Source organism: Arvicanthis niloticus, chromosome 15 (genome assembly GCF_011762505.2).
Source record: "Arvicanthis niloticus isolate mArvNil1 chromosome 15, mArvNil1.pat.X, whole genome shotgun sequence".
Classification (NCBI taxonomy): Eukaryota; Metazoa; Chordata; class Mammalia; order Rodentia; family Muridae; genus Arvicanthis; species Arvicanthis niloticus.
In genome coordinates this window covers 38,080,592-38,105,466 of record NC_047672.1, presented here as the reverse complement: position 1 = coordinate 38,105,466, position 24,875 = coordinate 38,080,592, and the positions used below count along the sequence as shown (strand labels likewise).

The 24,875-nt window shown below is 39.4% G+C and overlaps 1 protein-coding gene across 3 annotated transcripts in view; it reads right to left on the bottom strand.

Moving 5' to 3' along the window:
* Positions 1-13,469: 13,469 nt before the first annotated feature.
* Iqub (IQ motif and ubiquitin domain containing) overlaps positions 13,470-24,875 on the bottom strand; it is a 57,603-nt gene continuing 46,197 nt past the window's right edge. For 2 of the 3 annotated variants that reach the window (XM_034519329.2, XM_076913644.1), the window contains exons 10-13: positions 23,856-24,032; positions 20,255-20,503; positions 17,951-18,136; positions 13,470-14,271 (exon numbers count right to left, since the gene is read on the bottom strand). In XM_034519329.2, the coding sequence (XP_034375220.1) occupies positions 14,086-14,271; positions 17,951-18,136; positions 20,255-20,503; positions 23,856-24,032 (798 nt within the window). In that variant the 3' untranslated portion in view covers positions 13,470-14,085. The remainder of the gene's footprint in view (positions 14,272-17,950; positions 18,137-20,254; positions 20,504-23,855; positions 24,033-24,875) is intronic. The other variant, XM_076913645.1, reaches the window with a different exon arrangement.

The following is a 24,875-nucleotide window of genomic DNA, read 5'->3' as shown; positions in this document are numbered from 1 at the left end:
TTAGTTGGATTAATTTCTCATCCTCTGATGCACATATATGTGTCTCCAATAAGTTCAAAGTGGTTGCTTTCTCCTGTTCACTTAGTTCAATGAGCATAATATCAATAATACAGTGCACCAATGTAATATTTTATAGAAGAGATAGATGATCAATATCCCTTCTAAGTTATGACGCAGGGCTGGAGAGTTAATATATCCTTGTGGTAAAACTGTAAAGATATACTGCAGACCTTGCCAACTGAAAGCAAATTACTTCCGGTGATTCTTATGAGCAGGTACTGAGATAAGGCATTTGCTAGATCAGTAATTGTATTTTGTGCACCAAAAGATGTGTTAATTTGCTCATGTAGAGACACAAAATCTAGTACAACAGCTGCAATTAGAATCACTACCTGATTGGGTTTTTGATAATCAGCTGTCATTCTGCACAATCCATCTGTCTTCTGTACTGGCCAGATAGAGAGTTAAAGGGAGATGTGGTGGGAACCACCATCCCTGCATCTTTATATCCTTGATGGGTGCACTAAGTTCTGCGATTCCTCCATGGATGGGATACTGGTTTTAATTCATTATTTTCCTTAGCTTCAATTTAGCCTTTTCAACCATAATAACTCTTACTCCACAGGTCAGGGGACCAATGTGAGGCAAGGTGATCACAATTATTGTAATGGACACATTCTGAGTATGTCTATCCCAATCATACATTCTGGGACTGAGGAAATAACCACAGGATGAAATAGGAAACTGATTGGACCTACTATGAATCAGACTTCAGACAAAACCCCATAATAACCTGACCTCCATAAACCCCTACTTTAAATGAAGGGCCATGGTGTTTCTTGGTATCTCCCAGAATCAGTGTTAATTTAGAACCAATATAACAGACCCTGGAAAGTCTGATTGTTTCATTTCCCCCAGTGTACAGTTCCAGGGAAGGACTAAGGAAATGCTAACAATAAAACTTTTACATATTTTTTCTTTTTCTTTTTGTTTGTTCATTCATTGTGTTGAAAATAGTCCTCTCTCATACAAAACACCCCAACTACAATTTCCACTCCTCCTAGCACACATGTGCATGCACACACACACACACACACACACACACACACACACAACAAAAACAAACAAACAAACAAAAAACCCAAGTTCTTTCTTCCCCCAGATCCACTCCACCTCTCTTTCCTCTTCAGAAAAGAGCAGACCTCCAAGAGACAGTAGTCAAACAGGACAAAACAAGGCACAATATGACAAGTCAAAAGCCAATAAAGGCTGGACAAATCAACCCAATAAAAGAGAAAGGCCTCAAGGTAGGCTAAAGACTTGGAGCTATACCCACTCCCACTGTTAGGAGTTTCACCAAAAAAAAAAAAAAAAAAAAAAAAAAAAAAAACCCACAAAATAAACAGCTAGTACATACACACAGACCACCTGGTATAGACCTGTGCAGGCCTGTGCTTGCTGCTTCAGTCTCTGTGAGCCCATGTGAGCCTGCTTAGTTGATTCAGTGGGCCGTGTTCTCCTGGTGTCCTCCATCTTCTCTGACTCCTACAGTCTTTCCTCCTGCTCTTCTGTGGGGTTTCCAGATTTCTGAGGGGAAGAACCCAATTGAGACCTCCAATGAAGAGTCTCTCTGCAAAATCTCTAGCTGTGAGTCTCTGCGTTCAACCCCACCTGCTGCCACAGGAAGCCTCTCTGATGATGACCGGACAAGTCCCCAATCTATAAGTATAGCAGTTTATCATTAGGAATGAATGAAATATCATTGATTTTTTTTTCCAGTCATGTTTGATCTCTGAGCTATCCCGTCTCTGGTTCATAGCCATCCAGGCAGTATAGGTAGGAGATGGTCTCCCTTTCATGGTATGGTCCTCAAGTTAAAGCAAACATTAGTTAGCCACTCCCAGAAGTTTTGTGCCCCCATTGCAGCACAAATCATTGCCAAGGGTGTTGTGGGTTGGTGTCCAGGTTTCTCTATCGGTAGCCTGTAGAGTATCTTCTAGCACCTAAGATACTTAGGATGAACGAAGGGGTGAAGGCTCCAAGCCCAGACCAGATCAACTTATGTTCAATGAGCTGTATAGAAGTTGTCCTTGGCAATGGGGCCCTGATACTGGTTTTCAAAGAGCAACCTTCTGCCCTAGCATCAGCCTGGGTTACACTTGGTTGAGTTCCCACAGGTGTGTGTTTTATTAAGGTCCTTCCTCGGGGGAACCTGGATGTCCTTTCCTTCAAGAATTTCTGGGTCTGCAAACTGGCTCAAGTCTGATAATTGATTCATAAGACAAGATTCCCTTTTGCCATGATCAAAAAGAGCCTTTTCCCCCCATTTGTTTAGGAGTTTTTCCGTGTATACGGATCAAACACAAATTCAGTAAGCTTCTTATCTATTTCATGCCTGCAAACACCATGACTGATTAGATAGTGCCATGCCACCATAAAATTCATTTTGCCTGTGCTGACTGTTTCTAGATGGGCCATTCCGGACATTACTTTGTCTGTGCCCATTACAATAATTATGATCACCTCGCCTTGCTGACACCTGGTCCCTGCTACCTCAGGGGCCAATTAAACCCACTGTATTTAATTTATCCAACTGAGCAGCAGCTTTTCCAACCCCAAGGTCTGGCACAAGGAAAGAGGCAACAACAAAACTCTTCAAATGTGCTGGTGCCCCTCTCGCCATCTTGTGTCTTAGAAGATTAGTGAAGGGCATGTCTTTTAGGTCTTCTCATTGGGGAGTATTAGGTTTTGCAAAAAGTACACACTCCAGAATTGCAGTTTCCCTGAGCTTTAAAAAATCCCTTCAACAACACTCACCCAAGAAGTCTCAGGGATCTCTGATTCCTTTTCAGTAGGCCATCTTTTGACAAATGTTTCAGCCAACCAATCAAACAAACTTTTGGCACCATTTCTTAGTTGTCCAGGCTTCCGAATTAAGCCTAGAATCTCCGCTCAGACAGTCCATATCAACAAATTCAGCCTGATCCAGTTTTATATTCCTTCCACAATTATTTGACACCCTTAAAATCTGTTTCTAGGTATTCTAGGGAATACCTAGACTTCTGCCTGAATAAATTAGCCAACTTGTCAGTTTTGTCACTATGCTCATTGTTGTCCTCCATTGTATTCTGAGATGCTAAAAGCTGGTTGATTTTTATCACAGGGCTCATTCCTGACCTGTGTCAGTTTATCCAGAGAGGCCAAGAGCAATCGATTAGCATCACGACTTTCTTTACTTTTCACAAGCTGTCCAAATAGGGGCTGGGGAGATGGCTCAGCAGTTAAGAGCACTGACTGCTCTTCCAGAGGTCCTGAGATCAATTCCCAGCAACCACATGGTGGCTGTAATCACAACCATCTGTAATGGGATCTGATATCCTGTTCTGGTGTGTCTGAAGACAGTGAGAGTGTATTCACATATATGAAAATAAAAAAAAATTATTGCTGCCCACAATCAGTGAATCAAAATAATCACATGCATTAATCCCCTCTTGTTTTTTTGTTTATAATATAGTTCACATCATGGGCTTCCAGGACTCTCTGAGCTCCTAGGAGATGCGTCAAGAATTGAAAAGACTTTGGTAACTCTAGGTGTGATATATATATATATGTGGAGAGAGAGAGAGAGAGAGAGAGAGAGAGAGAGAGAGAGAGAGAGAGAATGTCAAACAGAAGCTGAAGTTAAAACAACTATTCCCAAATATCAAATCTCCTCGAGTTCATACTCACCGGGGAGATATAAACACTAAAACCAAACATGCAAACATGTTAACAAGTGGGTGAGAATGGGCTGCATTTATCTACTTTCCTAAAGAATACTAGCAAATGGAAATCCAGACCCTCTGAGGGGTTGTGTCTTTGTTTCTGACTAGAAGTGCTTTCTCATGGATTTAACTGATCTTTCCAATAGGTCTGAACTTTGCTGAAGCATGTTTAGTCTGTCCCACAGTGCAGGATAAGAACAAGCCAGAGAGCAGGAGAGAATAGGGTGTGGGAAAGGAAGTGACAGTGATCCTGGAACATATTGATATGATTTTAAGACATTCCCCATCTAGATTTATAGTTGATTAAACTTCTAAAATAAATCTACTTTGAGTTAACAGTTTTATTTGAGTAGTTTTAAAATCTAATAAATTCAGTCAATGATACTCTTATAAATTATTTCAGAGGAAGTTATTTTATGCCAAAAATTAAATTATGCATTGCACATATAATTGCATATGAATAAAAATCTGCCTCAATTTTTCTTCCCAGAAATACACATTTAATTCATAGTGAATCTGAGGGCCATAATGTGCCCAGAGTGAATCTGAGGGATCAACTCAATTAAAGATGTATAATTAATCACTTTTTAAATTTTTGAGTTACTGTACCATTCACCGTGGACTTTTCACATATTTATGTCCTTGCACTTTCTTCTTTTATCTCAGTTCCCTCTGCCATCACCTTTGTCCCCCTCCTGCTGGCCTGCTTCCTCCCACCAGAGACATCATGTCTACCCTAGTCACATATATTCATTCCTCACTTCTCTTTCCTTTAAGATCCTCTCCTCACCTCATAAATTCACACACTCACACACAAGTCACATACACACAATCATACACATTATACACTAAAACATATACTCATACACACACATATACACATTCATACACTCACACACACAAACACACAAAGATATACATACACACACTCACGTACACTGACATAATACACACACATTTATACACACACACACACGTACACTTACACTTACATACATACTCTCATACACACACCTATACTCAATGACATATTCACATACCCAAACTCACACAATATATACAGACTTAAATGTACACTCATATACACTCACACACACACAGACACACAGACACACACACACACACACCTGCTTTTTCACTTAACATAATGATCTCCAAGTTGCATCCTTTTCCCTCCAGTTGACATGATTTCATATTTATTATTCATAGTATATATGCTGCATTAATATTGTTTAAACCAAATGTTTTATGATGTGTCAGATACTCAGGGCTGCTTTCCCTTTCTCCATCCTCAGGTTCCCACAGGAGAAAGCATGCCCAGCCTGACGTTTTAGCTTAATGAATCTTTTTCCTAGGAATCACTCAAGACTAAAATATAAAGGAGGGCTAGAAATGCAAATCAAAGGGGCTGGGGAGGTAGGTGAGAGGTTAAGAGTGCTTGTTCTACAGTAATGAGCACCTGAGTTCCAATCCCCAATACCCACAGGAACAACTAAACATGTTCATAGCTAAGGGTGACTATAACACAGCATTACAGGGTCGGGGCAGTCAGATCCCAAGAGCTTGCCTAGGCAACCTGCCTAGGCCGACCAATCAGCTTCAGGCTCAGTGAGCACCTGTCTAAAGGCAACATCCAAGGCAGTGGATGAGGTCCTGCTCCAGCCTTCCTATGCAGGCACAGGGCCCATGCACCTATATACTCACATACAGGCACTGTAACCCATGAACACACTCATGCACTTTATACACAACAGGTAGACCAGGAGGAAATGAGTCAAATGATATAACCTAAAAGATGAAAACAAATTTTATACATCAGATTTATTGGCGAGATTGTTACTATCTCTAGGATTTTCTCCATTAAAAATAATTGCAAAAATGTAATTTTTAATATATGATAAATACGATTTTCTTCAGAAGGCAGGAATTCTACAGTCTTTATTCTAAGGCAAACTAAAAAGACTTTTTTTTCAACTTCTGAATCCATTCCCAGGTATTTGCTGTGCATAATAGAAAGTAACGTTTCATATAATAATGAGACAGCTCTCGTGGGTCCATTCCGTTCAACGTAGAAATACCACATAAAATAGAACCGTATATAATGTTTGCTTATTCAAATAGTTTATATTTTTCAAGCATAAACATGGTTACAGAATATTTGCAAAATAGCAAAGTCTAAAAACGTTTAAGTCTATAGTTCTTTGTTCTGAAAGAAAATCGGTCTCCTAAAGTTTGCAAGAATTACTGGTCTTGCAAATTAGCAAAGAGAGATTAGTGAGTTGTTGGCTCCTAAAATTGCCCAGCTGCCTCTAATTTGGGAAAGATAAATGCAGGTTAGGAAGACCACTGGAGACCAGCAAACAAGCATTAGCAGGGAGCCAAGCTGAGGGGAGAAGAGACAATTTGTAGAAGGGGGAAAAAAAAAAAAAAAAAAAAAAAAAAAAAAAACAACTTTTGAGAAGCAGAGGAAGTTTGTGCTGAGGAATTGCCATAGAGCGCTCACGAAAACCACTTTAACATGTGTAGCTGTTCTAACTGCATAGGCTGAACAGCTGCTCATAGCTGGGGCACCTGGAAACTGTATAGGATGGGCAGATGCTCCTAGCTGGTACACCTGGAAACTCCATGGGTTGGGCAGCTGCTCACAGCTGTTTCACAGCTGGTACACCTGGAAACTTCACCTCTATAGAACATTGTGCTGTCTCTTTTCAGTGTCTTTTGTATATAATGAAAGGAAGTAATAAGAACAAGGGAGAACACTTGGGAGAAACAGGACACAAAGGTTTGGCCATGGGATTAGTCTACAGTAACTGTCAGCTCTGTAGTACCTTAGAACAATCAGTGTTTCCGTGTGCATGTTGGAATTGTATTTTAAGTCTGCTTTGTACATGAGAGTAAGGAAGCTCAAATTCAGCCTTTGTTTCATAAACATCATAGATCAGCTATCTTCCTGATGCCATGGACGATGATGATTCTGTCACTGCTGCAAACTGTTCATATCTGGAAAAACTTGGCCCAGGGATGACATTATGTGTTTGCATTTCCTGATTACAAGAATGCATAACACTTATAAAAAATTTTCCCTTCTGAATCATTGAGGCTAAAACTTGAGTATCCACATATAATGCTAGCATTAATTGATAATGTTTCAGTATTTTATTTATATGCGTATAACAAATTACTTTTTAATATCTTCTGTGAATTAAATTTAAGTTGGTAAAATACTGTCAAAGTTTTCTCTAAGCCAAGATCATTCCAAATACTATTTCCTTGGCTATACTCTTTCTACCACCTCCTTCTGAAACAGTAACATACTTGAATACGTGTTACTGTTCTATAAGCTATAAAATTTTGAAGTCTAAAATGATGTTTTAACGTGCCAATGACATAGAGCTAAGAGTACATGTTCCTCTTGTAAAGGACCAGGGTTTGGTTCCCAGAACCTATGTAGCAGCTCACAACTGCCTATAACTTCAGTTTCAAGGGATCTGATGACCTTCCCTGGCCTCCTGGGATACCAGACATTTATTTGCTATACATATATACATACTTGCAAACATTTATGTATGTAAAATAGAAATAATAAATCTTTAGATTTGAGATTATCCTAGATTAGGTGGGCAGGCCCCAAATCAAATGAGAAGTGTCATTATACGGCACATGAACGTAGAAAGGAGGTACTTTGAGCACAGGTGAGGAGGTTCATCTTAGAAATATAGCCAGTAAACAAAAAGGTACCAAAAGCCACCAGAGACGGCCAGGGGTAACGCTTGATGTCTCATATGGATTCCAGAGGAGGCCAGAGGTTGAGTGCAGCAGTGGAGAGCTCACCTAGATCCACAGATTCCCAAACTTGATCCCTAGTGTCTCAAAAGTAATACAAGATTCTGCCGACACCCCTAAGACTTCTGGACTCTGAAAGGGAAAGAAAATATGTTTCTGTTCTTGTAATCCATCAAATCCACGGCAGTTAGCCATGATGGCCCTGGGAAACCAATACAGCGACTCATTTAATTCTTATGGTTCTGATTAGCAGTGTTTAAATAATCAATCATTGTTATAAGTTTTAACAGAGCCAAATCTTTCTGTCTCTGGGGCCTCTCTATTTTTTGGCATAATTAGATCTCAACCTAACTTTAGCTGTACAGTACTGCATTAATCCTTACAGGGACACTGCGGTATAGCTGATATCTGGCACTCATTTTATCTTTCCTCAATGAAGCTCTACACTCATTGATTAGCACACTGAGTTTTTCACTCCCTCCTTGAGCCCATGAGAACAGCACTTCTGTACTTTGAATGTATTTTAAATACCTCATAGAGTTGAAATTACACAATTTTTTGTCGTTTATGAATGACTTTTTTCACTTAATGTAATGTCTTCACAGTCCATCAATATAGTTGAATATCGCAAAACTTTTTAGAAGGCTGAGTAATTGTTCATTAAAATTGTTCCATAATTTAGTTATTGCTGATAGTGTTTCACTGGACAGGGAAGAACCTTTCTTTGAATATTTTTTGAGATCCTAATTATTCAGAAATGACATGGGTGGAACAATCAACTTTCGATTTCTGAGAAAGGCTTCACTCTGTAATCTAGACTGCCCTGGAACTCACTCACTGTACAGCCCAGGCTGACCTCAAGCTCGTAGCAATGCTCTTGGCCTCAGACCAAGAATGTTAGGATTGCCTAGCCACTCTCAGTGTCTGAGAAAGTTTTATATTATTATTTTTCACAGAAGTTGTGTCTGCATTCCTGCCACTATTGTGCAAGGCTTTAATTTCTATATAACTTTAATCAGCACTGGCTTCGTATGTATTTGCTCGTTTATTTTTATCCTTCAGGTTTCTCACAGTTCTTAAGACTTTTTCTCAGATATTTAAGTTTAACCACCCTGGGTTCTAACATAAAGCATCATATTATTTCCATTAAACCAGATTATCAGTTTCTCTTCCTATTATTACCTCAAGAGAATGGGGACCAATAATCCTGGCTATTTCCAATAATGCTGAAAATCTGCTAACCAAATCCATCCTTCTTCTCTTCCTTTTTTCTTCCTGTTTTTCTTTCTTGAAAGGGACTCACCATGAAGCCCACTGTATGTTGGAATCTTGCTATATCGTCCACACTGACATTGAGGTTATCATCATCTAACCTCTGTATCTCTAGTGCTCAGATAACAATTATCTTAAGAAACCATTTGGGGGAGTAGCTAAAGTTCACACATATAGTTCCACTCTTACCCACCCATCACTGGTAGAGGCCATTTTTAATATAGGATTCGATTAAGTATATCTAGTCATATTCCCAGTCTCATTATAACACATTAAATCCTGGACCCTAGGCAAGAACATAAATTTAACTTGTGTATTAGTTAAGGTTTTACTGCTGTGAACAGATACCACAACCAAGATAACTCTTATAAGGACAACATTTAATTGGGGCTGGCTTACAGCTTCAAAGGTTCAGTCCATTATCCTCAAGGTGGGAGCATGGCAGAGCCCAGGCAGGCATGGTGCAGGAGGAGCTGAGAGTTCTACATCTTGTTCTGAAGGAAAACAGGTGAAGACTGGTGCACAGGCAGCTAGAACAAGAGTCTTAAAGCTCACCCCCAAGTGATAGACCTTCTCAAACAAGGTCACACCTACTTCAACAAGACCACACCTCCAAATAGTGCCACTCCCTGGGCCAAACATAATTCAAACTACTACCACAGCTTGATTGATCTTTAACTCCATGTTTTACTGTATAAATCATTATAAAATGTACTGTTATATATACTCTTCTCATACTTAATGTTTTACTGTATAAATCATTATAAAATGTACTGTTATATATACTCTTCTCATACTAAAATGTTACTCCTCTGCAACTCCTCCAGTGTAAGGCTACTTCACGACAGACCACACCTTGACTTTTCTACCCAAGATCCTTACCTTAGCATCAAATCTACCATGCATTCACATTTAGTTGGCATGGTGCCCTATAAACTTTACAATACCACTCCAGGTTTAATTATTAGTCACATATTCCTGGTATAGACAAAAGGTAAGGAATGTCTCTATGGTTGCCTTCTCAATTTTTTGACAGGGTCGCTTTCAGGTTATCAATTTTTCTATGAATACTCTCTAACTTATGACATACTCGTGTTATGGCATTCTTTGTCATCCAAGTGGCTAGCATGGTTTAAATTGAAATGCCTTGGTAACTAGTTGATGGAGTAGTTTGGGTAGTGACTGAATAGTAAGTGGTCTCATATCATTAGTGCCCTAATTCATTCGTGAATTCACAATGTGAGGGTATTATTAGGAGGAATCTAGGAAGTAGGATTTGGCTGGAAAAAGTAGTTCCTTGAAATTATCTCAGTAGGCTTATATTATTTCAAAACCTATTGTAATAAATGTTCTTAAAAGTTTTAACCTCCCTTCTAGCCCACCACCCATCAGAGGTAGTGGAAGGGAAAGGTTAATAGGGCAAAGGAGAATAAGGACCTGTTTAGAAGTGGTTCTTTGGGGGCAACTCTAATCTTTGTTGTCAGGATATCAGCAATTCAGTTCATAGGAATCATCAGTGGTTGCTTGATCCAAAGGAAACCACAAGGCTCTGCCAATTGACCAGAAGTGACAAGAAGCTATTGAAATATCATGAGAAGTTCTTTGATGTGTTTCTGTCTATGAAGTCAGCAAGGAAGGCAAGGTGAACCAATGCTACAGTGTTGTCAGCAAAGACCAGCAGCAGCAAAGGCCAACAGAGACCAGCAAGTAGTAGCAAGACAAACCAATACCCACAGCATCATCTACTGTTTGTTGGGTTATATTTATACCTTTCCAAGCATCACTGGTTTTATCCAGTATCCACTCTACCAAAATATCACATGCCCTTTTCCAGGCAGCTTCCAGAAAAACACCTCGTGTTTGTTACCAGAAAAACATCACATGACACAACTGAGTCTCCAAAGAAAGCAGAAATTTCCACTTCAACTCTCTGTCTCTGTCTCTCTGTCACACACACACACACACACACACACACAGAGAGAGAGAGAGAGAGAGAGAGAGAGAGAGAGAGAGAGAGAGAGAGAGAGAGAGAGAGAGGCATATACTGGAATTAGGTAAGCAGCAGCACACGTAATACATTTCTTCTTTCATCATGTTCTGTCTCACTGTAAGTTTATAGTAACACTGCCAAGAAAACAACATCCTCCCTTCTGAAAACATGAGCTCAAAGAAATCTTTCCTGATCAGATTTTGTTTTTCCGAAGTATTTTGTCACAATGATGGAAAATAAAATGGAGCTGAACCCTGTGTTCAAGGAGATAAACAGATTAATGTCATCAATTGGAATTAAGGGAGTGGAATTAAGGGGAACTGGGGCAAGATTCCACATAACTAAGTTTCCATCTTGTCAAGAGGATGTTCCTCAAGGAACATTACCACCTATTCTAAATGTACGATGCACTTGCAGTTATACAGTGATAGTTATATCATGTTAGGTGGTATTATAACCTGGTTATTGTTTTCATCTGGACATCTGGAGATATGGTTGTGTATCAAGGTGACAAGGAGTGGATTATAATGGCTATTCTCAATTGTCAACTTGCCTATATTTTCAATGAACTATAATCCTGAAATGAAGGGTACACCTGATCTGGATCTTGAGGCAGAAAGAAAATATGCCTTTGATTGGTATCTTGAGACCAAAAGACACAGGCTTTTGATCAAGATCTTGAGTTAGGATGATGAATGCTTTTGATCTGGATCAATACAGGTTTAACCAGGTTTGAGGCATAGTAGCCATGCTTAAAAAGATCTATAATGAAAAACAAATTAAAGAAAAGCTTAGGTCCAAGTGTGTTGGTTATATGCCTTTAAACCCAGCATTTGGTAGACAGAGGTATGCAGCTCTCTGAGTTCAAGGTCAGCCTGTTATGCAGAGCAAGTGCTACGACAGCCAAGCTTAGGCAGTGAAGGTAACAAAGCTGGTAAAGATGTGACTGAACAAGGGGGCCATGGTCCAGCCCCAGCAAGCAGCAGCACAACTTGGCAGCTTCAGCCATATAGTTCTGGCTTTGGGGTCAAGAATCTGCCTCCAAGTCTAAGGAAAGTTGCTGAGGCCAAGTATGTGCCAGAGGAATCCCTGCCTGGAGGCCCAGAGAGACCATTGTGTGAAAGTGGTTATGGAATCTCTCTCCGAGACTAAAGCAAGCTGCTGAGGCCAGCCATGTGACAGGAGTATCCCTGCATGGAGGTCCAGAAAGGCCACTGTGTGAAATGGTGAAGGTAAAGCCTGAATTGCCTTGGATACCCCCAAGAGATGCCAGAGCCATGGGATACCTGTCACAGAAAGCTGCTAACAGGGAGTAGAACCAGTCCAACAGAAAAAGTGTCTCAGACAACAAAGCTGAAAGGAATTGAGATCTGAAGAGCATTTTGACATCAGACATGGAGATTCAGTTTGGAGTTTGCCCAGCTAGCTTTGGCCTTGCTTTGGCACAGTGTCTCCTCCCTATGCTTCTTTCCCTGTATTTTGGAATAGTAATGTATATTCTGTGCCAGGACATGTTAGATGTACAGAATCTTTTTTATTTTAATTTGATAGGGGATTACAGTTTAAAGATTGCATGAATCTCAGGAGAGAATTTGAACTTTAGATTTTTAAACATTGTTCAGACTGTGGGGACTTTTAAATTGAACTGAATGCACTTTGCATTATGTTATAGCTCATGGAGTAGAATGTGGTGGTTGGAATAGGTTTGGCCCCACAGACTCATGTGTTTGAATGCCTAGCCATAGGGAGTATCATTATTAAGAGGTGTGGCCTAGCTAGAGGAGGTGTGACCTTGTTAGCCCAAGTGTGTCACTGTGTAGGTGAAGCTTGGTGGTCTTAAATGCTCAAGCTACACCCAGTGTGAAACACATCCAGTCTCCTCCTTGCTGCCTTCAGATCAAGATGTAGAACTCTTGGCTCCTCCGGTACCATGTCTGCCTGCATGGACTGAACCTCTGAAACTGTAAGCCAGCCCCAATTAAATATTGTCCTTTATAAGAGTTGCCTTGGTCATGGAGTCTCTTTACAGCAATGAGACCCAAACCAAGATAGCCATGTAAGGAAAAATGGTAGATATGCTAGATATGTGTTGCTAAAATATCAAATATTTATATGGAGCAAATATTTATACTGAGTTTATTAAACACTAGACTTGAAAGAACAACATCATTTACATAAAATTAGAATAAAATGTGTGTTTTCTATAGTTCTATGACATGAGATTTTACTAATTTGAATTATGTCCTCACTTTCAGTTGCTTTTCTTGCCCAGATGGTTTTGATTTAGCTCTCCATATCTGTTCAACCATTAACTCCCCTTCCCTTCCCTCTAAAGCCATGGAAACTTTGATTTTTATCCTCTTTCCAAATGGAGAAGGTGATTGGAGCAAAGGAGGGGTGTGAGACTGGGGATTTATTTTCTCGTCCATGAGGTCATCTTAGGTTGGTTACTAGTTCTCTCAGTGATCTACTTACTTCCTTTCCATTCTCTCTGGATTCCCTGGCTTCTCCATCAGATTTTGTATATCTGAAAGATGTCCTGGATTCCATCTGTTTCCCTACATCACATATGTCTTAGAGCAGGGCCTTTTTGTAAATAAGCTCTTCTTGAATCATGCGATTTTGGATACATTATCGTCATCACACGTTTCAGACAAATATGGAGGCAGGGTTATTGCTTAGTTTATTGAGAGGCAGTAGACAGTATATTTGATCAAGTTTATGATTCTTACAGAATCTCAACACTTCCCCATAGTGCATTTAACATAAGATTTCAACTGTTTGCCTTGCTTCATGGCATGCAATTACAGAGTTTTTGTTTGTTATAGTTTCTTTTCTTGGATTATGCACTTAAAAGGTAAAAGTAGTACAATAAAGTACAATAAAAGTAAAATATTCAAATACTTATATCAAAATACAGGCTTATGTATAGAGAATGATTATACTCATAAAGTATATGTTAAATAAATAAATTGCTTTCACTGAAGGTTAAGCTAAGGTTTTGTTTCACAGATGTATTTTGACTATAAAGCATTTTTTTCTTAAATTAACATGAAATAGATAAAAATAAAATTTTCTTTTTAACTATTAATCTTAGTATCAAATTTATAGATAACTAACCACCTAACAAGGGTTTGTGTATACAGATTTTTTTCTATTCATATAACAATATACTGGATAAAACAAATAATACGAATAGAAATATATAGGTGGTTCTCCATATTACTCTCTTCATAAAGAACAAAAACACTCATCATCAAAGCCATATTCCTGAATCTAATGTGGTTCAATCCCACGGGGTATTATGATTTTAGGTGGACTCTCTGTGGAGTATTTATTTCTGATAGCTTCTACTTCATCATCCTTAAGTATAAGTGAAGCCAGCGTTGGGATCTGTGAAAAATAGTTTTTAGCCAGAATATGTTTGTGCTTGATCTTGTGAATAAAAAGGCGTCCATACCCCTGTAAATAAAAGAAAATAACGTTTGGTGGAAATCCATACTTATATATTTTGCCAAATGAAATATGACCATGGCTCAGTATCTTTGCTTATCAGTTTATTCAACCTAGGATACTTCTCTCTTTGTCTCTTATCTTTCAGAGCTTAGTTCCTGTGATTCGTCAATTTCAAGTCTACTAGGACCCTGTGTTTCTCTGTGTCTCTCTCTCTGTCTCTATCTGTCTGACTCTGTCTCTGTCTCTGTCTCTCTCTATCTCTGTCTCTGTCTCTCTGTCTCTGTCTCTCTGTCTCTGTCTCTGTCTCTCTGTCTCTGTCTCTCTCTGTCTCTCTCTCTCTCTCTCTCTCTCTCTCACTCTCTCTCTCTCTCTCTTTCTCAGTCCAAACTACTGTCATTATTAGTTCTTTATTATTTCTCTCCTCCATTTGTATTTACAGTAATTACCTGGCACGGGGTAGGATGTACCCAGGTTTGTTTTATTCTAGTGGCATGTAACAAGCAAAAATTTTATACATGCCTATACATACATACATACATACATACATACATACATTTGGACAAAGCTTACAGGAAAGCATTTTAAGATGAGTTCTCAAAAAGACTCATGCTCCAAGGAGGATCCGAGAGACCCATGGAGGCTCTGAAGGGTTATGAGTCAGTCTGCAGAGCCATGCAGTAGCTCCAGAACAACTAAAGGTGGGGAAGGGAAGGCAAATTTTATGGGAAGATGCTTTTAAAAAGTGGGATCACAAGTTTGAAAGGGAAGATAGCAATACAGAGCTACGTGCAGTAGAGAATGACAAATCTACATCCTTCTCTGCATCTCTGCAAGCAGGCTGCAAGCACAAAGTCCCCAATGAGCCTTGGGGCTATCTGCACCGACAGGGAGATAGATGTGCAGTGGCCTTGAACTCCAGTGGGAAAGTGCAGGACAGCATTACTGCCCTCAACCTACAAGCACAAAAGTCCAGCCAGCCTTAGGGCATCAGACATCAAGGGAGGGAAGGTGTACAGCAGCAGGGAGCTTGCCGGAAACCTGCCCCTGGGCACCCTGAGTAGCAGCAGTATCACCCTGACTCTGAGCAACAGCAAGGTATCTGAGATAGGTCTTGGTAATGGTTCAGTATTTATGATATATTTAAAAACGGGGAACCAGAGTGGTGTGTGCTCAATGGAGAGAGGTGGAACGAGAGATGCAACAGCTGTGACAGTTGTAAGAGAAGGCTGTGGTAGACAGGAAAAGAGCTCATTGGTTAGAAGGGCCGACAGGGTGGTGAGCAGCAGCCTGCCATCACTTCCACCACCCCATCCCCAACACACTGTCCGTCTGCACAACTGCCCTGGTTCTGAGCAAGGATGGGGCATCAGAGAGGAGGAATGATTCATTTTCTGGATTGGACCCCCTTGGAAGGCTTGGCCAATTCCACATATTTAGCCAATCTTCTAAACATTCTGTAATGTAAAGTAAATATGTCCCACAGGTTGATAGTGGCAAAGACAGGAAAGAAACTGGGACGTAGTAGATGACATTTAGGAAATCACTGGCCCCACTTTAATCAGGTTGCATGGACTAGAGCTTAATAAGAGTTGCTCTGCCCTCTCAGAACAGAACTCTCTCCTCTGCCAAGGAATCGAGATCCTTCTAAATTCTCTTGCTGTTGTTGTGTTTGTGTCTTTGCTCTGTTGTTGCTTCTGGGTGGGTGGGTGGGGGAACCAGATGTCTCTGTGTTTTAGGGGAATTCTGGAAATGCTTTGATTTGCTGCACAAACTTGAACTATTCAGAACAGAATGGACAGCAATGCTTGCAGGACGGCACAAACTGGAGACCCTAGAGAGCGGCAAAGGTTTGGAGTCAGGACCAGAGCCTCTGCTCCACTTGCGGAAATTAAGAGCGACTGGTGTCCTGAGACAGGAAATGCACGGGAATGGAACATTTAATCTGAGAGTGCAGTGATTTGATTAGGTACACAAAGGAGTTGTGCGGATTAATTGAAGAAGAACCAAAATATCAGCCTTGGGAATGAGCTTCAATTTCATTGTGGGTCCTAGATGAAATGATATTGCTAGTATTGGCTGTGCTTCCAGTAATTAAATATTTATGCAGCAGCTTAGTTTACTAAATATAACATTTAACACAGCTTCACTTTCTTTCTGTGCTTTCTTTCAGTCCCTAGAGTGAATTTTTTCATAGCCTGGCTTCTTAGAACTCAAAAATTATTGGAAAAGGCTAAAACTGTAACTAGTTTCTTCCCTTTATATCATTTCCCTCGCCTTCCTTAATAAACAGACAAGCAAGCAGCCTCATCTCGGGACAGCACTGTTCAAAATGGCTGCGGTTGGTCCATTGCTTTAGTCTTTTTTAGCAGCGTCTTGCATGAAAGATACCAAAATGTAATAAATTGAGAGAGAAGCAGGGCCAGCTCTTGGAGACCTGCATTCGCTGAGTGTACACGGAGCCCTTCAGGAATACTTCACGGGCCCCTCAATTTTATTCATCAGAATGCTTTACAGATTGCATCTTATGAGTTACTGAAATGAAGTAGTAATCATGCTTTGTGGTGCTGTTGCCTCTCCTAGTTAGGTGGAAGCAAGTGGAAGAATGGAATCACAAACGTGTGACTCCCAAAGTTTTGAATAGAATTTGACAACTGAGTACTTTTTTTAAGGGAGACTCCTGCCGATAAATCAAAGGATAAAGTCTGGGCTCCATAATATTTATATATTGATAATAAACATCATTATTATAAGCAGATATTTATTTTGGACTTTACGTTTTATTATGCAAAAGAATAAATCTCTTTATTCACACAAGCATGTCCTGTACTTCATTAATGCTCAGTATCTCTTTTCTCTTACCACTGTGGACTCCTCCCCTCCCCGAAGAGTCCCTCATCTCCTTCTCCAAGGCTTTTATTTTCAAATTTAAGATTTCATATGTAGAAGGAGAACATGTGCTATTCATCTTTTCAAGTCTGACTTATTTTAACATTATGTTCTGAATAAAACTCTAATACACGCAAGCAACACAAACATTTGTATATACATCCATCAGTTGCTTGGACCTAAGTTAATTCTATACCTTATCTGTGGTGAATAGTGTGACACACACACACACACACACACACGTTTACAGGTCTCTCTAGGGTATTCCAACATAAACTGTCATAGCTGTACCACATGATATTTCTATTACTTGTATTTTGAGGAATCTCTGTACTGATTTGAATAGTGGATGGACCAGCTGACATTCCACCAGATGTTCCCACCACCACCACCACATCCTTGTCAAAATTTATTCAACACATACTTAAACAAACCCCTGGTTTTCAACAGGCCTTATCATAGGTATGAAAGGGATAGAAATAGGTGAGTGAACAAACAGTCCTTCCCAGAACTTACTGTGCACTGGGTGTGCTTGAACTTGTTAGAAAAAGGTGAGATGATGCTAAATGTTTATATATTCAAATCTCTCACCTTTACCCAATATACCTTAGCTTTCTATTAAATTTTACATCTTCAATTCATACCATTTCCATATTTTCCTATTGTCATTCCATATAACCCCATATAACTGTCTGTTGATTCGGTAGAAACACTTCAGTCATTGGTATCTTAAAGGGCACTCAAAATGCCTCTTGCAACCTGATTGGCCAAATTAAAATCTCCAAGTCCACCATCTTACCGTTTCAATACTCTCTAGCTTGAGATGAGCTACGCTTTCATCCTTAGTGAGAAGAATACAGTTCCAGGGAGACCACTCCACATGTTTATCCCACCTGACCATGACCAGGTCATTGAGGTCATCCCAAGCACTGAGGGCTGACTGGGATGCCCAGATGTTCTCTGTCAAGTATTTAATATCCTGAAGCTACATGAAAAAAAAAAAAAGTTCAAACAGCAATTTTTTTCTCCTCTAAGACAATGATTTAAGTATCATCATATTCACTGGGGAAATAATTAAATTGTGATGAGTAAATTTTTTAAAGGGGAGCAGCATTAAAAAAAACTTGTGCCACAGCCCAAACTTGGTTATCTTTCAACATCGCCCACATGAAATCTGCTATCAGACATCTCAGACATCTCATTCCCTGACTGTGAATGCCAGTCTCTTAAAGCTCAAGTGCTTTGTCATCCTTGCCCTCATTCTTTATAAACATCTGCCTTTTTCTTTTCTAAGGTGGGCTATCTGAATCTTCAGAATGTAGTATAGAATTTAAACACCAAGAACACATGTATGCATGAAACTCAGAAATTCAATAGCTGTCTCCTTTAGGAAAGCCTAATATGGTTCCCACTGTCAGGAGCCATAATGGGACAAGCTAATAATCAGCAGGTGATCATCCTGAAATGCTTGCCTTGGATTATTATATAATCTGTGACAAGTGAACCCCAATCCAGCAAGGCTGTGGGAGACTTATTTTAGGAAAGATTCCTGCTATTAATATACTTTTCCTATTATTATCATTATTAAACATATGTAACAATCACTAAGCAATAGCATAGCCCTTTGGAGCAGATCTCTGCAGAGCCATGAAAATGTACTGTCTTGTAGTGATGCTATATAGACAAATAGATGACTTCTTAAGTCTTAATGATGATCCTACAAGAATTCCTAAAATTATATCAGTGATTATTAAGCTCTTTTATAGTGGGACTGCTATTAGGTCCCTTTCTGATAATCAAAACTGCAATGAGAACTCTGCCAGTCTCCCTGAGTGTCATCAGTTAATTGCACTTAGATAGTAACCAGACTTTCTCCTGCTCAGAGCACATTCCAATGAGGTTGTAAAACAATTAACCACAGGTCACTAAAAGGGAACTCACGATTTATTATAGGTGCTGGGACAGAAGAGAAAATATTGCCTGGGTTTATCTATACAAAACTTCACTAATTTCTCAGTTATAGTTTTAAACCTTCAGTGAACCTGTGGAGCTGAGACAGGTGATGGATGTTTAGCTAGATAATTACTCCTAATGGATATGCATGTAAACATTCTGTGTTGTAAACTTCTATTTCAATTTATGACTTGATTTTTGGTGTGAACTTGTGATGAACTTTGTAACATGTGACCATGTACTCTGAGAGATGCATAAGTACTGAAGACAAAGACAAAGAGAGTTAGCAGTAGTAGTAGAGTAGTCGTAGATGTAGTGGTTAGTGAGGAGCCCGTTGTCCTTTCCTTTCCTTTTCTTCTGCCTAGAATTTTTTCCCTTAGAATTTTTCCTTTGTTAGAAATTTCCTTTTCTCCACTTAGGACCTTTCCACCTTTCCCCTCAGATAGCTTTCATAGGATACTTTTTACACTTAATAATCTCTATAGAAACTTCTCTAAGTATCTTTTCTTCCTGTGACCTCAGACTAGCAGTTAGAGCCCAGCAGTTCCTGCTGAGAGTGCAAAGGCTGTTTGCCTAATTCTCTGCTGTTAGGCTACAGGTGTTAATCACCTAAATTTGCAGTCTTTTACCCTCAGAAGAAGTTTTTAGGATAGTACAAGGCTATTTACTTAACCCTTTGTTATCCTTGAGCTGAGGTGTAAAGTGCCAGAGGCTGCAATTTCTGGTCAGAGGATAGCAGAGGGCAGGCCAGCTACAATAGTATAACCCTAGGTCTTACCCCAGGCCGATGCTCTTCCCACTCCCGCCCCCAGGCTGCCTCAAGAAGAACTGGACAAGGAGAAGAAGATCTCTCTTCCTCTCACCCACACCGGGACTAGCCCTCAGCATCCCACAGCCTGTCTGACGATAAATTTTATGTGCATGACTGTTTTGTAGGTATGGCCTGTGCAGTGACGTCAGGGGCCAGAAGAGGGCACCAGATTCCCCTCAGGCAGGCATTACAAAGACTTGTCAACTGCAAATGTGGGTGTGGGTGGTAGGAATGGAACCTGGGTCCTTTGGAAAAGCAGCCAGCGAGTGCTCTTAACCACTTAGCTATCACAAGGGCCCCCAGCTCGATTTCATAATCAGCACCTTTTAAAGCTCATACCTGCATCAGAAAAGCAATCTGGGAGTTATCCACATAATCAGCTTCTGAGAAGTAGAGCCGCTGAAGTAAACACTTGTACTTCAAAAAGGATTCCCGCCTCTGAGTCTCATTCTCCAGATTTTCGCAGTGCCGGCAGCGGTACACTCGATGCGAGGTGGGTGAGACAGAAAACTCTACAGAAGGCAAATACATCTGGCAACTGTGGCAAAAGTAAATCTTATCATAAAACTTCAGGGGGTCTTGAGGGACCTAAATAGAAAGAAAAAACAAGATGAAAATCCAAGACACATACTAAGCATAAGCAGGAGGACTACTTAAACTAAAGTTGCTCCCTCTAAAAAGTCTTGTTTTTCTTTTAACTACCTATTGTGTGCAAGACTTAAATTCCAAGCAAGGTTTGTTTTCCTGGTCAAAATACTAAAAATCTATGCCACACTCCAACCTCCAGACGGATGTTGGTTAGAGTCTTCAGAAAATCAAATCACTGACTCTTAGCACATTTTTTAAAAAATACATTTTTCTCATCTACTACTGGGAACAAGCGATGGCTATCTGCCCTCAGTGACTCCATTCACTATTATATTGAAAGATGTTTCCTGTGTGATAAGGAAGGAAAATAAATCAATTCAAGTGGAAGAGGCAGAGGGTGACGTTTTTCTCGCTGCGGTTGACCTGAGAGCTTCGCAGAGGCTGACTGGCTGTCTTTTCCCCTGTGATATTTCCAGTGAGAAATCTGTTTTCGCTCTTATTTTTGTCCCACGGTCTCCAAGCTGCTCCTCCTCCCTGGCCAGAGGTTTGGCTTAGGGTCCTTTGTTCCCTGTACGTCATGCTCCACTGACTTCTCCTGAGTCTGTGGGTTTAGTTTGTGTGTCAAATTCAGAAGAATGATGGCCATTATTTTAACAAAATGTTTTCTTTATCCTTCACTCTCTAATTTGACCTTCTGACATCTACTGAGGTAGTTGAACTGTTGCCGCAGCTTGGTGGTGCTCACCTGTCTCCAGGTGTGCCACTGTGAATAGTTTCTATCGTGGTCTAGTTCAGTGATTTCCGGTTTCTTCATCAATGTCACCAATCTCCATTTAATTTAATTGAGTGTGGTTTTCCTGCTCAAATGTGATAGTTTTTTTCTTTGGAAGTTTTATGGCATATCTCGAATGTCTTTGTTTAATTTCTGAACCTCTAAAAATTTATGAACTGACCAAACATTTTTTCAGCTAATTCCAACATTTGTCATTTGAATAATGATTTGGATAATAATTTGAATAATGATTTAGCTGCTTGTTTTATTTATCACATTTTGTTTGTGTATCGCATCTGTTTTTGGATGCGAGACAATTATGAACCGTACCTTAATTGTGGATATTTTTATTCCCATCAATAGCCTCATACATTTTTCCCCCCTGCGGAATGGTTAAATTACTTATAACAGTTTGATCGGTTAATGTCTTGGTTTTAAGTTTGTAATTTAAAAAAAAAAAAATCAAGACTAAAGCAGTTCTCCATTTGGGGCCAATCACTTCCCACTAGTGAGTCAGTTCCCTTCATATGGCTGCTTTGTGTTAAGTGTGAATGCTGTCTCTTCTCACATGTTTTCCTCATATTCCAGCTCTGAGGAGAACTCACTCAGCTGAATACATAAGAGGGACGCTGTTGTCCTATGAACTTCTGTGCTATGAAATCCACTCATAGCTGTTGATTCCTGTGTCCTTCAAGCTTCTGTCACATGGGTGTGAGGGACAAAGAGAGCCTCGTTCTGTCAGTGCAGCTTGCAGCACTTTTTGTTTGTTTGTTTGTTTGTTTGTTTGTTTTTTAGAGACAGGGTTTCTTTCTCTGTAGCTGTCCTGTCTCTCACTCTCTAGACCAGGCTGGCCTCGAACTCAGAAATCCACCTGCCTCTGCCTCCCAAGTGCTGGGATTAAAGGCGTGCACCACCACTGCCCAGTACTTTCAACGCAGTGTAAGGAACCCAAAGCCTCTTCTTTACCCTCCTGCTCCAGCACATCGAGGCTCTCCTTCACCAACTGGGATCAGCACAGGCTTAATTCTCTTCATCTCTCTTCTTCCAGGAATCACAACCTTCCACTGCCTTATGTCTAATGTCTTGAAAACTTTGTTTAACTTAATACTTCAAGCAGGTAGGCAACTCCCATAATGTCCAGAAACTTTAACAGGTGATATTATATTTAAAAAAAAATTATGAAGACGGTTGATAAAGCTAAATCCTGACCAACCTTTGTAGCATAAGGAAAAAAAAAACTCAAAATAAGTCAAAACCCCAGTTGTAAATCAGAGTGGCAAAAAACAAAACAAAACAAAAACCCTAGAATAAAACAGAAGACAAGTGTTGTTCCCTGAAGAGAAACAATAAGAATCAAACTCCTGCATCTTGGGATTTTATCTCAGGCTTCTGAACTGTAACAACAAACCACTGGTGCATCAAAACATGGGCAAATCTCAAATGAAATGAGTGGAAGGAAGCCCGTCTCAAAAGACTGCATGTGGTTCCATGATAGAAATATTTCATTTATAAGGCATTCTGGAATAAATAAAGTCATTGAAATAAAACACAAGTCAGTTAAAAGCTGATGGTAGGGCCGTCTGTGAGAACTAAGTTTTCTTTGGACTGTAGATATTGCTAGTTATATGGCTTTAGGTATTACAAAAACTTACCTGGAAGAGTGAATTTTATCAAAGAAATTTCAAGAACAGTAATATAACATGATGCCATGATATAGTGTACAGATTCTCTCATTATATTGCTGCAAATCTGTATAAACAAACCAACTTAGACACAAAAAAAAACCCATGAAGTAATACAATGGGAAACATTTTTCCCAGTCTTTTGAACAGCATAATCATTTTTAATTAATTAAAGAAGAATATGAACAGTAAGTACTTTTTGTTTTTCTAGATTTTGTCTACATTATGAGGTATTTGTTTTGCTAAAATTCTAAAGATAGTCAGCTTCCTAGATGATAATTCTACAACTATAACTCTTTAGTGAAACTTCCCAATTTACTAAAAGTGTTTTACATAGCTTTGTAGGAAAACGATGAGGTATGCATATCTCTAGAAACCTAATCAGACTGGTGTGAGGGCATAACTCAAACACAAGCTCCATTTGTAGTTTTTTAGGCTGTTTTCATAGATCCAGCCACTGATACTTACAGTTGCGTAAGTGCTAAAGACAGACAGACAGACAAGGCACATGGGAAGAACTGGAGAAATGGAAAGGCGAACTTTCCCTGAGGCCTCACAAGAGAGAAGGATGAAGAGTTTGATTTTTGAAAATGAGTAAGAGTTGGCAAGATCAAATAAAGCATAGTACTGCAGATGGGAGCAACTGTACGAAAGTTCGGGGTGGGAGAGATCACAGTGCCAGTCAATTCAGCTATTAGAAAAGAATTTGATGCTGAAAATTCATATGCCAAAGAGGTTTATGGGAGAGCTTAGCTTGTCAACAAAATGATAAGGCTGGAGAGCTCAGCAAAGGTGCAGTCTAACTTAGATTTTCTATAAACCACAGAAGCAAACTTCGACTCTCAACTAACAATATAACAGCTTAGGATATGGAAAATCTGTACAGTACATAGAGTACCTTAAGGTATCTCGCGACTTCAGGATTAAACAGAGGAGTTTTGATATAGTGAATAAAGAGTGTTGCGATCCTCTTTCTGAGTCCTTCGAGGTTATGGGGTTTGACTCCTCTCATCATAAGGTCAACTTCTCTGTCGACCAATTCTAGGATTTCCTGGGTCAGTTTACACTCATGTTCCTAAACAAAAGGCAAAGTACTCAGTATAATTCTTTTAAGTCACCATTTTTAAAACTACCACCCAAACAAACTGGAAACCACGTTTCAAAAACATTTTAAAAGGTGACAGAAGTAAAATTTGGCACAACCAACTAACAGACAATTTATATTAAATAGCTAGTTTGATAATATGCAATGTAGTTTGATAATATGCAATGTATAACCTAGAAACTCTTTACATAAGTGATTTAAAGAAACATATCTATAGAGATATTGTTCATAGTAGTCAAAAGTTAGAAACAACTAAAAAATTGTTAGCAAATTATATATATATATTCGCTTATCAATATAATTTACTTTATGGAAATTAGTAAACTATATAATAGCTGTAAACCTTAATGCTTACATCTTATAAGGTAAATAAGAAAAATGAGTAAGGTATAAACTGGTGCATGCAGTATAATTTCACAATAGGTCAAAACTAAAAACGCTGAACCAAATTATTTGTAGGCTTGTACAGAGGAATGAAAATCATTAAGAGAAACCAAGGAAAAGACACTGATGAAAATGAGTGTTCATCGGTGATTACTTCAAGGAGACGAAAGGAAGGCTAAAATGAGGAAGAAAGGGGTGAAAAACGCAGAGTTTACAATGATGTACTGTCCTGTTCAACACTGCTAAACTATTTATGTATTGTGTGTATCTTACCATCCAATACTTTTTAGTAACGTGCTAAAGCTGGATAGTTTGAACAAGCAAACTGCATGAGAGTTGGGGGCTTAGGACGGGATTTACAAACAGTGAAACAGAGCTAAGTCCATTCCACGATCTGGGGAAAACTGGATGGGACAGAGTTTATGTGAA